Raw genomic sequence first — 14,188 nt, forward strand, 5'->3', positions numbered from 1 at the left:
ATCAGGATATCCAGCAAGCAATCCAGCAAAACTGCAACAGCAATAGCAGAGGGAGCAGCCACTACCCCAGGCTTTCTTGGGGTTTTCCCATTGACACCCTTTCAAGAGTACCCAGACTTCCAAACATAAACTATCTGCAACTGGCAAAAATTGTGCCCTTCCTCCAGCAGGAGACAATCATAGTTAATGGCTATGGACAAACAACAGCCCCATATACCAAACCTGGGATTAAAACAAAAACATATTCATATAACCAAAATTCTCACTACATGTCACATCTTTCTCTTTCTTCCTTTTGGGTACCAATACCACATCCTTCTATCCAAGGAAGAACCTAGGAAAATGATATACATATAATTGGGAGATACATTGCAAGATCACAAGCCTTGAAACTCTAAATATTACCAAACCCTCTCTCTCTGTGTGTGTGTGTGTGTGCTTGTGTATGATGAAAACTTTATGTATAAGAGATTAATAACTAGCTTGGCATAATGGTGTACCTCTATAATCTCAGGAATCAAGATAGGAAAAAGGAGAGCTCAGGACTAGCATAAACTACATACTAAGAATCTTAGAAGAAAGAAAGACCAAAAACAAACAAACAAACAAACAAACAAACAAACAAACAAAGCCACTAGGGCTAGGGATGTAGCTCAGTGAAGGAAGTCCCTAGGTTTGATCCCCAACACTACACACTGCAAAACACACAACAAAAACTCAAACTAATAAAATACAACAATTATAACAAAATATTTCAACGAAATTAACAGCACCACTACTCTTTAAAGCCATTTTTTAAGTAAAAGATGGGTTGGATGCAAGCAGTAATAATACAATACAATCTAATAACTGGGGTAGCCACTAAGGGACAAATGGACAGTTGCAAATGTATCATGGATACATTGGACAAAGGCATGACTCACATTCGAGGTAGAATGGTGTAAGATTTTATCATGAAACTCAAGAGTAAAGCACAATTTAAAACTTATTGTTGGGCCTGGAGAGATGGCTCAGCAGTTAAGAATCCACACTGCTCTTGCAGAGGATCAGCGCTGGATTCCCAGCATCCCTATTGGGTAGTTCACAATTGCCTGTAACTCCAACACCAGGGGAATCTGATGCTTCTAGCCTCAGCTGGCACTGGCACACTCATACACATATCCATATAATTAAATGCAATACACCTTAAAAACAAAACAAGTCAGGAAGTGGTGTCTTATGTCTTTAATCCCAGCACTCAGGAGGCAGAGGCAGGTGGATCTCTGAGTTCAAGGCCAGGTCTGCAGTGCAAGTTCCAAGACAGCCAGGGCTACACAGAGAAACCCTGTCTTGAAAAATAAAACAAACAAAAACCAAAATAACTCAGCCTGAGTGTGGTATTGCAGCTCTTTAATATCAGGCAGATCTTTTGTGAGTTCTAAGTCAGCCTTGTCTACATACCAAGTTACAGGCCAGCCATAGTGAGATCCTATCTCAAAAAAACTGTGTGTGGTGATTTGGGCAAGAATGGTTCCCATAGACATATATTTGAATGCTTGGTCCCTAGTTAATGGTATAAATTGCCTTGGTCATGCTGTCTTTTCACAGCAATAGAAAAGAAATCAAGAAACTGTGTACTTCTGATTTCATTTCTTTTTCCTTTTGGTATTTTTAAAAGAGGGTCTCACTATGTAGCTCTGGCTGTTCTGGAACTCACTATGTAGACTGGACTGGCCTCAAACTCAGAGACCTGCCTGCCTCTGCCTCTTGAGTTCTGGTATTAAAGTTGTGTGCCACCACACCCCATCCTGATTTCTTCATTTAACTTTTTTTTTTTTTTTTTTTTTTTTTTTTTTTTTTTTAGTTTTTCGAGACAGAGAAACCCTGTCTCGAAAAACCAAAAGAAAATAGAGCCAAATCTGATGGCATTTGCCTATAATCCTTGTACCTAGGAAGTAGAGGCAGGAAGATAATTTCTGCTACATAATGAGGTCAAGGCCCACCTGAGATTTAAGAGACCATGAATAAAACAAACATAAATTCTAAGTAGTTGACTGGTAGTGACTGAAACTATGAAAAGAAGTATAAATAAAAGGTCCTATATGTTAGTTTATCAGCTGAGTTTTTTTTTTTTTAAAAAATATTTCTTTATCTTTTGTATATGAGTACACTGTCACTGTCTTCAGACACACAAGAAGAGGCACCGGATCCTATTACAGATGGTTGTGAGCCACCATGCAGTTGCTGGGAATTGAACACAGGACCTCTGGAAGAGCAGTTGGTGCTCTTAACTGCTGAGCTAGCTCTCCAGCTCAGCTGAGTTCTTTTAACCTCTGACCCCAACAACATTTTGAGGCTGGGGTCCAGAAAAAATTACCTGGATACACTTGGCATATGTCCTGGGCTCAGCTCCTCCAATTACCTTCTCTAACCCGTTTTCTACCTGTATCAGAGAAGACGACACTCTGAACTAGGCTGGTGAACATGCCTACAATCCCAGCGCTCCACAGGCTAAGGCAGTACCCAGCCTCAGTGAGGGCATTCTGTCCAGTGACAAGAGGCTGCCTCTCATTACCATTTACTCCCACACTTCCTGACAACTACGTGTAACCTTATGTTGTCCTTAATTACAAGTTTCCTTTTTGTTGGACATTCATAGTAATTACTTCACTTTGATTTTCAACAATTTGCCGAAGACTTTTGGTAAAATTCTCTGCTTAATTGCTAAATGGCAGGCACCTTGCAAGGTATTTTTGTTACTTGAGGAAAAAAAAAACCAATCTTTAGACAGTTCAAGAAAAATACTAACAAAAGGCCAGTGAGATGGCTCAGCAGGTAAAGGTACAAGGAGCTTGCATTGCACCAAGCCTCACATTGAGTTTAATCCTCAGGACCTACATGGTCTAAAGAGAGAACTGAGTCTACCAAGTTGTCTCCTGGCCTTCAGATGTGCTCCCCTAGCCTGCTTCCTGTTCGGGGGAACACATTTATTCCATCACAAAGAAAGCCAGAAACATAAGAAGCCATTTTTTCTTTTATACCTTCTACCTCTCTCCTACAACCCAGAAATCCCCAGACACCAGAAATGGCAAAGTGTCATCCCTTAACAAATTATCTCACGACTATTAAACTGGGTTTTCTGGGGGTAGAACTCTACAGGCAAGATGTTCTGTGGAAATGCCCAAGAGAAAAAGTTTGCCTGAGGTGTGGGGAAGAACTTGACTCATTCTACCCTGGAAGATGTGACCAGCCATCCCAACTTTACTCATTCCTGACAGAAACCAGTTTCAGAAGAAAAATTTAGGATATGTACTGTTTTAATTTTGTACATAGTTCACTCAGCCTGCACTCCAGGACAGATTGATGGCAGGTCCATCTATATTGTAAGGACTGCTGAAGAGTCTGGCTGAGGTGCTTTTAATACCCAGAGAAAATATATTGAACATACACAAATGAGCCTCAACAAAACTTTCTGAGCCAGGGAGGCTCCTCCTAAACCAAGAAGGACCAACAAAAGCAAGAAAAATACTTGGAAAAAAGAAAAGGTGCAATAGGCTACTGCTTGAAAAATAGTGGGGGGTTTTGTTGGTTTTTTTTGAGACAGGGTTTTACTATATAATTCTGGCTGGCCTGAAAGACCAGGGTGGCCTTGAACTCAGATACATCTGCTTCCACTTCTTGAACGCTATAATTAAAGGCATACATTACCACCATGCCTAGAAAAAAATAGGTTTTGTTTTTTGTTTGCTTTTGATAGAGCCATATACTCCAGGCTAGATTTGAATATCCTCTTGCTTCCATCTCCTGAGTGCTGGGATGACAGCAGACTCATGTTCAGTGCTTAAAGGACGGCTTCTAAAGAAATTAAATGATTCTCAGAGTTCATTCTTCCACATGAAGTCAGTTGCTCCATCACATGGCTCATTTGATTGTACTGAAGACATTTGATGAATTACCACGGAGAACACTTCAACTGATTCTTGGAGGCATCTGTTGGGGCTCAGGAGTCACCTCACAAGCCACATGAAGACCAATCTCAGTCAGACAGGAATAGTTTATTAAACATACACACCAAGAAATTCTGCAACCATAAGCATCACTTAGGGCCCATCATCTTAAAGTTTATATGAACTGTTAGGTCTAAAGTAGCTTGAGTCAGGGCTAACCACCAGGTAGCATTTCCTGCACGTGTATATGAGCTCATTGTAGGTTTTGCAGTTTTAACCTTTATAAGCTGGCCCTAAGAAATGTTCTAGATAGTAGCTTTCAGCTCCTGAAGTCTGAGATCAACCAGCCTTAGAGTGTATATTCAATAAATTATCCCTTTCTGACTGAGATTGGTGTTCGTGTGGTTTGTGGGGCAACTCCAGAAGCCCAACGGACATAGTTCAACCCAAGGACATAGTCTCAGATGAGAAGATTGACATAAAGCTATAATACTGTACTGAAAATAGGCAAAGAACTTTGTGTATTTCCTGTCTCAACCTCTCCATCACAGAGTGAAAGCTATCAGTTCTGAAGTAAGCCAGTACCCAAGCCATGGTATTGAAATGATCTCAGTAGCCTGCAGGAGACAGTTTATCTAGGTATTTTAAAGCGCTATAGAAACTAAAGCTGCTCTAAGTATAAATTTAGGGATATTTTGCTGTGAACTCACAGAGCAATAAAACCAGCTAAGATGCCAGGCGGTGGCGTACTTTGGTGGTACACACCTCTAATCCCAGCACTCAGGAGGCAGAGGTACTTAGATCTCTGAGTTCAAGGCCAACCTGGTCTACAGAGTGAGTTCTAGCATAGCTAGGAGTGCACAAGGAAATGTGAAGATGATCCCTGCTGCTTCTGTGTCTGAACATAAGAATCTGCTTCTCTCATTCTCTCACTGTTTCCATAATCCAGAATTCTACATTAAATCTCTTCTTCCTAAAACAAGTTACAAAGGTTCTTTTCTAGTATTTGAACCCAAGATGCTCTAGAATAAGAAGATACTATAATTTTAGAACAGATTTTTAAAATGTCTCTTATAAGTGATTTGTTAGAAGAAGGAGAAGAAACAAACAAACAAACAAACAAACAAAAGCCCCACCTCTTTCTTGTTGGTGATATTTGACTTTGGTCCAAAACATTCCCTCCTCTACTAGCTCACTGATTCCCCCTCTGCTTTGGCAGTTGGGATGAATCTAGTGCACAAGGCCACTGCTGCAGATACAGGAGGGCCTGGGGTGGGGGTGGTGGGGTGGTAAGCGCAAAGGTTTTCTGGGCTTTTATTTCCAGCCAGAGACTTTCACTTTTTCCAATCCACTCTGCGGCCTACAGAAAGCCAGCCTTGCTATCTGATGGGCGACATGCCAGGGGCTATTGTGCACAGGCCCACTGCCTGGAGCAGGAAAGGGAAGTCTCCCCAGACCAGTGACTATCAGAGGAAGCAAATGGAAACAGCAGGAGGCAACATGACTGCTCCAGGGTATTTTCAGTTTTGTTTTTAATCTTCATTTCAAAAACTGAGAGCCAATGAGAGGCACATCAACAGTTGAGGACAAGTTAGAGAACAGGCCATGAGGATACTGAGCTACAAGACTTGACAGTCATATATTTTCTAGCAATGACAGGAACAAGCCTAGGAGCAAGCCATGAGGTGCAAAGTTCTGCTACCAAAGCACAACTGATTCCATAGTCTTTGGGGCTGGTGGGAGGGCAGGGGTTGAGGAGGTGGTTCCCATGGGACAGCCTTTCCTGATACTCCAGGCTGACTGTGCTGCTCTAGCCACATCAAGAGGCCCAGGCCAGCATCACAGAAGAACCTATCTGCAGTTTCCTCTGAAGGCATTCTAAATAGAAAGAGAAGTCCAGGGTTTAAGCATAAACTGCTAAAATCCTTCCCAGATTATGTTACTCTGTTAGTTTCTTTAACCCAGAGAAGCAGACCAGAAATAAACTGTCTCCCTAGACTTCTTTTGCTTGTTGTATTCTGACTTAGGGCTGAAATGCAGCCTCTCACTCTTCTCAGAGAACCCTTCATCAGGAAGCTGATGAAGTCAGGAAGTTGCCTCCACAGGGAGTTCTAGGGCTTTGGGTCAGTGTTAATGTGCAGGTCACTGCAAGTACAAAGAGATATTTCTAAATCATTTTCTCTTTTAGGGGACAGATGAGATAGGAGAGTAATCAAATCTTTCTTCTTTTCTTCTTCAATAGAAAATTGGAAGTAACATTTCCTGAGCTGCTTGCTCACATGGGGATAAGGCTGTGTAAAAATATTTCTCAATCTTTTTATCCCACAGACACTACCAACAACCTATGTTTCAATTTTAAAGCATCTATCATCATATATACCTTATAATCTTACCTAGTATCATAGAATTTACTGTGAGGAGAAAAGAACCTGTGGAGTGAAGGAAGGAGACCATTTTATTTTCTCAATATGTATTAGCAGAAGCCACCTTAACTATCATGGTTTCTATCTCTTCAAACTTGTCCCAGGACTAGAAGTTTATACTATGCAGTGTTTTGACTTTCTACTACCAGCTATTCCTGTAATAAGATTCCAGCATTTCCCTTTTTCCCTTCATCTGAATTCATCCTCTACTTGGAGGTAGAGGTTTCTCTCCTTTTCACAGCTTTACAGTCCTAGACTCCACAAAGCACCCCATTGATGAAACTCACATATCTATGGTCTATTTGCCCCCCTCGCTCTCTTTCAGCTTATTCCTCTCCTTATTACTTGCTGAGATCTCTAAAGATATTCTGACCATATATATGTGTGTGTGCGTATGTATGTATATGTATATAAACGGTAAGATATGTGTATGATAGATTATATACATATGTATATGTGTTTATATGTATATGTGTGTTTATATGTATATATGGTATGTGTATGATAGATTATATATGTATGTATATATGTGTATGTGTGTGTATGTGTGTGTGTGTATGTGTGTATAATGTGTCGTCCCCCCCCCCCCATTAAGCCATTAGCTTTCACCCAAACACCTTAAAAACACCTTTAAAAGATCAATTGTTTCCATTCATCTTTAGGGTTGCAGCCTGGCCTGTTAACTATGGGATTAAAGTGGAAAGGCTAGGAAGGTGTAGCTCAGGTAGAGCATTGATTAGTATAGTTAGAGTCTTGGGTTCAACCCCCTGTACGGGGGGTGGGAGGGAAGATGGTATAACAGAGGCAAAGGCACTTAAGATACACTGGAACAAAGGAATTAGAATGTGCCTTCTATAAATACATTAGTTGTGACTTGGCTATATAGTTTCAGGGTACCACCCAGCAAATTATGGAGGAACAGTGCTTGAATTCCCATAGGCAAAGATAGAAAGGATACATTCATATAGGGAAATTCCGTCTGTCTCTCTAATGATCTCTTCACAAGCTATTAACTCTTTAAGGTAAATTCATTATCATGGAATTTTGTTGTTTCTGAGACAGTCTCTTCGCACTGTCTTTTGACTAGAACTAATGACAATTCTACTTCAATGTCCTGAATGCTGGGAATATATAGGCATGATTCACTGTACCTACCCGGGTTTTTGTTGTTGTTGTTGTTTCAGCATGAACTAATTTAACAGATTACCCGGCTCGAAAATAATGGAATTCAAGGTATGTTTATTATGATAGAAAAATCCCCAAAGATTAACATAGTAGCTATTTCAAATATTTCAAGAACTGTCATATAAAATACTTAATCTCTGTTTTCTGAGTTGCTTAAGACAACCTTACAAGGATAAATCAGTAAAGGCAGACTTTCAACTCAGTATGAGGAAAATTTTCAGTAAATATTTCTATAATTGCACTGGGGTACCTTGTACTTCTCCAGATATACAAATGCTGTGATTGGAGCTGAATCTCCTTCAGGTTGTGGTTTTCAACCACTCAGAGGTCTGACTACGGAAGAACCAGGTAAGGGGCTGAATTGCTAAAGCTTACTAACTTTAACTTCTCCACTGACTCCATTTCTACTACTAGGATTTTTCTTAGTCCTTCATGCTTTTGACTCTTTGTCTCTTCCCATTTCCCTTTACCTCTAGAAAGCTTCTTTACACAGGACCAGCTTACAGTAAGCACTTAAGACATTTTTGGTTGAAAATGACAACTGTAACACTTACCCTCAATACTCCCCCCACCCTCTGTACTACTTCTAGCTTTGACTTTCTTCTCTCTGAGCTGCAGACCTGTATATTTACAGTGCTACAAATCAAAACCAGTGTTTCAGGTTTATGAGGTATGCACTTACCAACTGAGCTGTATCTCCAGCCTCAAGACCCATGCATCCAACTATCTCAAAGACATTTAAAATTCAACATGACAGTGGCTAGAGACATGCTCCAGTTAAGAGCACTGGTTGCTCTTCTAGAGGACCTGGGTTTTAGTCCCAGGACCCACATGGCTGCTCACAACTGTCTGTAGCACCAATTCTAGGGGATCTGACACCCTCAAACAGAGGGTGATTAGACAAAAAGGGTATACCTAATATAACAGATTTGAGGGAACTCAGCAAGGACTATTGAAATTCTTCTTGGCTTCATTAAATGGAGTCTTCTATCAAAGGTATAGTGTAGCACCAATTCTAGAACGAGGGTCTTCAGACCTACTCTCAAACAAAGTAGGTCAGAGAATTTCTTTATAGCTAGAAAAAAGTTGAGATTAGGTTAGAGTAGTATTTCTGGGTTTTATGACTAGTTTTCCAAGATAGGACTCTCAACTTCCCATGACCCACAGAGGAAAAGAGATTTTTATTCTATGCCCTGCATTGGGAAAAGAGTGGATCAGGACACAGGACAAGAGAAAGTCTGAAACAGACTGCTTCTAAGATGCTCCCTACATCTTTCAATGCAAAGTATTTAGTAGCCAAAGAACCATGGTGGGGATATTGTTTCCTGAGCACCACGACTATCAATTAATAACAATAATATTATAAATAAAGCTTGCATATTTTCTTTTTAAATTTTTATTTTATTTTATATGTATGAGTGTTTTCTGCATCCATGTCTATGTATCACAGGCATGCATGGTGTCTGTGGATACCAGAAACGGGGTGGGTGGGGTGTGGGGAGGGCAGATCTCTGGCAACTGGAGTTTATGGACAGTTGTTAAGTCATCATGTGGGTCCTCTGCTAGAGCAACAAGTTCTCTCAACTTCTGACCCATCTTTCCAGACCCCCTATTCCTTTTCTAAAAATTCTTTTTTTCCCTATGATATGGGTCTTTGTTTGAATGTACATCTGTGTTCCATGGGCACATGGAGACCAAAAAAGGGCATTGGATCCCCCTGCATCTGGAGTAATGAGTAACTGTGAGCTGCCATGTGGGTACTGAGAACTGAACCCAGGTCCTCTGGAAGAGCAGCCAGAGCTCTTAACTGCTGAACCATTTCTGTAGCCAATCTCAGGTGTTTTCAGATATAAAGCTGGAAATGTAGTTCAGTTGGGAGAGTAATTGCCAAGCATGTATAAAGTTCTGGGCTCTATTCCCAGCTCCAAATAAACCAGGAGTGGTGGTGCATGCCTGTAATCCCATAATCCCATAACTAGGGAGGTAATGGCAGAAGGATCAGAAGGCAAAGTAAGATGTATCCTCTGCTACATAAAGAGTTTGAGGCTAGCCTGGGATACATAAGATCCCGCCCCCCCACACACACACTGAATAAAAGACGCCAGGCTCTACGCATGCTGAGATATGAGTAAACCGAAACAATATAAAAATCATATTTAACATGTCTACTCAAGGAAATGATTTCCACATATGGTTTCCTAGAACACGGTGAAGGACCTCAGTGGCCCAGCAGTTAGCCCTGGCCTCCACACAGGAACCACAGGTTCATGTTTAGGGGCAGAAAACCCAATTACTGACCTGTATTAGTCTTCAGCAATTACAAAGGATGATGCTGCCTATACTGCCTCTTCTATTTCTACCAATACCCTGGGAAAGTTTTCCTCCGCTTCTCCTCTTTCTCCCATTATAATGGACTGATATACCTGAAACTCACTAACTCTGTGGTTCTATGTGAAACAACAGGAGAAATAAGTAACCCTATGTTGCCAACTTTGACTAAGTTGGCTTCAAACTCACAATTCTCCTGTTTTTTCCTAGTAAGTGGTTGACGTATGCTTGATACCATACTTGAAGGTGGGCTCACCTTGGGCAAAATGTATAAGCTCCATTCCAGTTTCCTGAAATTGTAAAAAAAACATCTCCAATCCTCAGAGATCTTTTTACGCTTATTCAAATTTTCAATGTTTTTGATTTTTTGAGAATTTATTCATCCACAGTCTAAAATTTCTTAAATTACAAGTTTGTTGTTATGTATTTCTTTTCCAGTACCTATCATCTGTGTGATTATTTTTCACTCTTCTATTTTGCTATTAGAACATTCTCCATGTTTTCTTGTCTTATTACTTTCTCCAGTATTTTTTTTTTTTGAGGGGAAAGTCTTTTTATTTTATTTTTTAAAGATTTATTTATTTTATGTATGTGAGTACACTGTCGCTATCTTCAGACATACCAGAAGAGGGCATTGGATCCTATTATAAATGGTTGTGAGCTACCATGTAATGGTTGCTGGGAATTGAACTCAGGTCCTCTGGAAGAACAGTCAGTGGTCTTAACCAATGAGCCATCTCTCCAGCCAGAGGGAAAGGTCTTATATAATATAGGATGGCTTCAAACTTACTATGTAGCCAAGGGTGGCTCTGAATTCCTAATACCTAGCCTCTAAAATGGTAGCATTTTACAAGCATACATTCCAACATCCAGTTTCTTCTCCAATAAGTTTTAAGTATTGCTATCTTTTTCTTGCTAAGATGTGATGTATTTTGTAGCTGAGAGTATGGCTCAGTGTGTCGAACAATTGCCTAGCATGTCCAAGGTTCTGGGTTCAAATCACATCACTGCTTTAAAAAAAAAATCTCAAACTGGAACATATACATATACATAAAATCCATACACCAAACATAAACCGAACATTTTCTGTCAAAACACACATGAGATTTGAAAAGGTATTACTGCTTTATGACCTTTAGTTGTATTTTATGTTTTGAGACAGGGTCTCAAAGGTCTAGGCTGGCTTTAAGCATCTGATATAGCTGAGGAAGCCCTGAACTCTTATCTTCCCACCTCAGTCATCCCTGGTGCTATGATACCCAAATTAGCTTTTGCTTTGTTTTGCATTTTCAAACAGGGTTGGCTCCATGTTGTCTACACGCGTCACAATGCCCATCTTCCCTATAGTTTCTATTTTTACTAAATTATAGTTAAAACAGTATTTTTGTTGTGTAATTACAGGTTTCTCGTTTTTTTGTTAATGTGTATGGATTTTGTTAACTTGTTTTCAGACAGGGTCTCAATGTTTAAGCCCTGACTGGCCTAGAATTCTATGCAGATGAGGCTGACCTCAAACTCACAGGGATCCGCCTGCCTCTGCTCCTGAGTGCTGGGGTTAAAGGTGTGTATGTGTCACCATACCCAGATGTTTGTTTTTTGAGACAGGGTCTGATTATGTGGCTTAGCTGGTCTGTCACTCACAACACAGAGCAGGCTGCTTTACACTCTGGGCATTCATTTTATTTCTGCCTCCTGAGTGCTGAGTTCACAAGCCACACTATCATACTCATGTCTGAGAGCTTTCTTTTAGTACCCTACTACAAGGCTATGTTTATAAAAGGCACATAATTTCTTGGAGAAAAAAAAAGTCTCTTCTCTATAGTTTCTAAATACATTCAAAAACTAATGTCTTAAAATAATTAGCTTCAAAAGAGTCTTCAATTAACAAATTGGATTTTTGAGTTTCATTAAAATTTCTAAAATGTTGGATATGATAGCTCATGCCTGAAATCTCAGCACTAAGAGAGAAAAACAAGAGGATTGTAAATTCTAGGGCAAGCAGAGCCACATGCTAAGTTCCAGAGACCCTACAGTGAGACCCTGTCTAAAAAAAAAAAAAAAACTCTGATAAAGAGGCCAGGTTGGAGAGTTAGAAAGATAGCTCAGTGGTTAAGAGTACTTGCTACTTTTGCAGAGGACTGAGATTAAGTTCCTATTAGCCACGTGGCAGTTCACAACTGTTTGCAACTCTATTTCTAGAAAATTCAACACCTTTTTCTGGCTTCTAAGGACATTTGGTGTCTACCCGATGTACATACACTCAGAAACTCATATATACACATTTTTTAAAAAGTCAAGTTGCTATTATTTCTCAGGTTCCAGACAATCAGATTTTTAGGACATTCTGCACAGGGTCTGCTGAGATCTTACCTCTTTCTCTTCAACTAGCTTATGAAAACATACCCCACCAATTACTTAAAAATCTGAAATTCATTTATATTCAAACATGCAGCTAGAAACATTTAATACGAGTCCCTGAGTTCCAAAAATTACTCAGTGAGGCAATGCCAGTCTCTCAGCAACTTATTATTTCTTGCTACTCTTTTGGGAAGAACATTGCTCTCAAACAGGTTGAGAAGCAGAACAAAGTTGACATCTCACAGACTCAGCTCAGGATCTGCAGAGAGCAGCTAAGTTTGACCGAATTCTGTCTTTTGTGAAAAGGAAAACTTGGCTTCCTAAGTGGCAGCTGCAGGTGTCTCAGATCATCCAGGCAGGAGGCACATGCAAATGTTTGATATAGTCATATTTCTTGTAGATTTTTTAGAACGATTTGCTTATATATATTTACACATAGGTATGTGTGCATGTGAGTGCAGATGACCACCAAAGTCTGCAAAGAGAATTGGATCCCCTGGAGCTGGAGTGGCAGGCAGTTTAGAGCCACTTGACATGGGTGCCAGGAACTGAACTTTGGTCCTCCAAAAGAGTACCTCTTCTAAACCACTGAGCCATCTCTCCAGCCTCCAGATTTCTATCTTGATAAAAATCCCACAGTTCAAGAAATGGGCTTTCTCCTCAACTCCTTTGCTGGCTAGTTTTATGTTAACTTGACACAAGCTAAGAGTCATCTGGGAGGAAGAAACCTCAACTGAGAAAATGCTTTCACTAAGACAGGGCTGGAGGCAAGCCTGTAGGGGACATTATTAAACACTGATGTGGGAGGGCCCAGCCCATTGTGGGTGATCTGGTGGTCCAGATGATGGTCCAGACTACAGTAAGAAAGCAGCACTTTTCTACAGCTCCTGCATCAGCCCCTGCTCCAGGCTCTTGACCTGTTTGAGTTCCTGCCATAACTGACTTCAATGACCAACTATGATATAAAAAAAAAAGTAAGAAAAACCCTTTCCTCAACTTTTGCTGTGTTTCACCACAGCAATAGTAACTCCCAGTAAGAGAGACCTTGAGAAGTATCCAGAGGAACACTGTATTATCTGTTATACAATGCACAAGCCTGGTTTAGAAGTCTTTCCTTGGGAAGTCGAGCAGCTACTACATAACTTCTTTGCTACTCGGTTGTATACACTCTGTTAACGCTCTGAGCTTCCAGGATAACTCAGCTAACTGGCTGGCATCTTCCATGAAGTACAAGGATTCCTTTCTTTCTTACTTTTTAAAAAATATTTGATTTTTTTTTAAGGTTTATTTATTTATATGAGTACACTGTAGCTGTCTTCAGACACACCAGAAGATGGCATTTGATCCCATTATAGATGGTTGTGAGACACCATGGAGTTGCTGGGAATCAAACTCAGGGCCTCTGGAAGATCAGTCAGTGTTCTTAACTACTGAGCCATCCTCTCCACAAGGATTTCTTAGGAATAAGCAAGAAGCCTGTGTTCAAAACTAAAATGCAGACCTGAGTCCTAATTTGACAAGTCCCTTGTAAGTCTTCAAACAAATGTCTAAGATCACTTTCTCAGGGATGTTGAAAACAAATTTAATCATGCCATCCTATTATTATATTCTAAGATCCTTAAGAGTCCAGGTCATTTCATGTCCCCTCTACCCCAAATAAACACATAGATAAACACATAGAGCACTACTGTGCACAGTGATAGTCAATGAGCATTTGATGATCGTTTAATAGCTGAATTTTAAATGTGAACACATCAAATGTACAAGGACAGTGAAGAAAAGACTTACTGACAGATAGGTGCCTGCTTCTGGGCTCAGGAGCTTGGTAGATGGTATTTATATCCCCTGCAGACTGGGAAGGCTTGATCCGAACCTGCCTGGACACTCCAGAGTGGGGAGAGGAACTAGTCTGTAAGAGGAGAGGCAAAAGTGTGAGCTACATTTTTAAGCAATCAGGCCTATGAAGGA

The 14,188-nt window shown here is 40.3% G+C and overlaps 1 protein-coding gene across 2 annotated transcripts in view; it reads right to left on the minus strand.

The window, feature by feature from the left end:
* Positions 1-14,188, minus strand: part of Map3k3 (mitogen-activated protein kinase kinase kinase 3) — a 62,735-nt gene that overhangs the window by 14,162 nt on the left and 34,385 nt on the right. The window contains exons 6-7 of one of the 2 annotated variants that reach the window (XM_076935605.1): positions 14,009-14,129; positions 6,320-6,355 (exon numbers count right to left, since the gene is read on the minus strand). In XM_076935605.1, the coding sequence (XP_076791720.1) occupies positions 6,320-6,355; positions 14,009-14,129 (157 nt within the window). The remainder of the gene's footprint in view (positions 1-6,319; positions 6,356-14,008; positions 14,130-14,188) is intronic. The other variant, XM_034505870.2, reaches the window with a different exon arrangement.

This window comes from Arvicanthis niloticus, chromosome 6 (genome assembly GCF_011762505.2).
Source record: "Arvicanthis niloticus isolate mArvNil1 chromosome 6, mArvNil1.pat.X, whole genome shotgun sequence".
Classification (NCBI taxonomy): Eukaryota; Metazoa; Chordata; class Mammalia; order Rodentia; family Muridae; genus Arvicanthis; species Arvicanthis niloticus.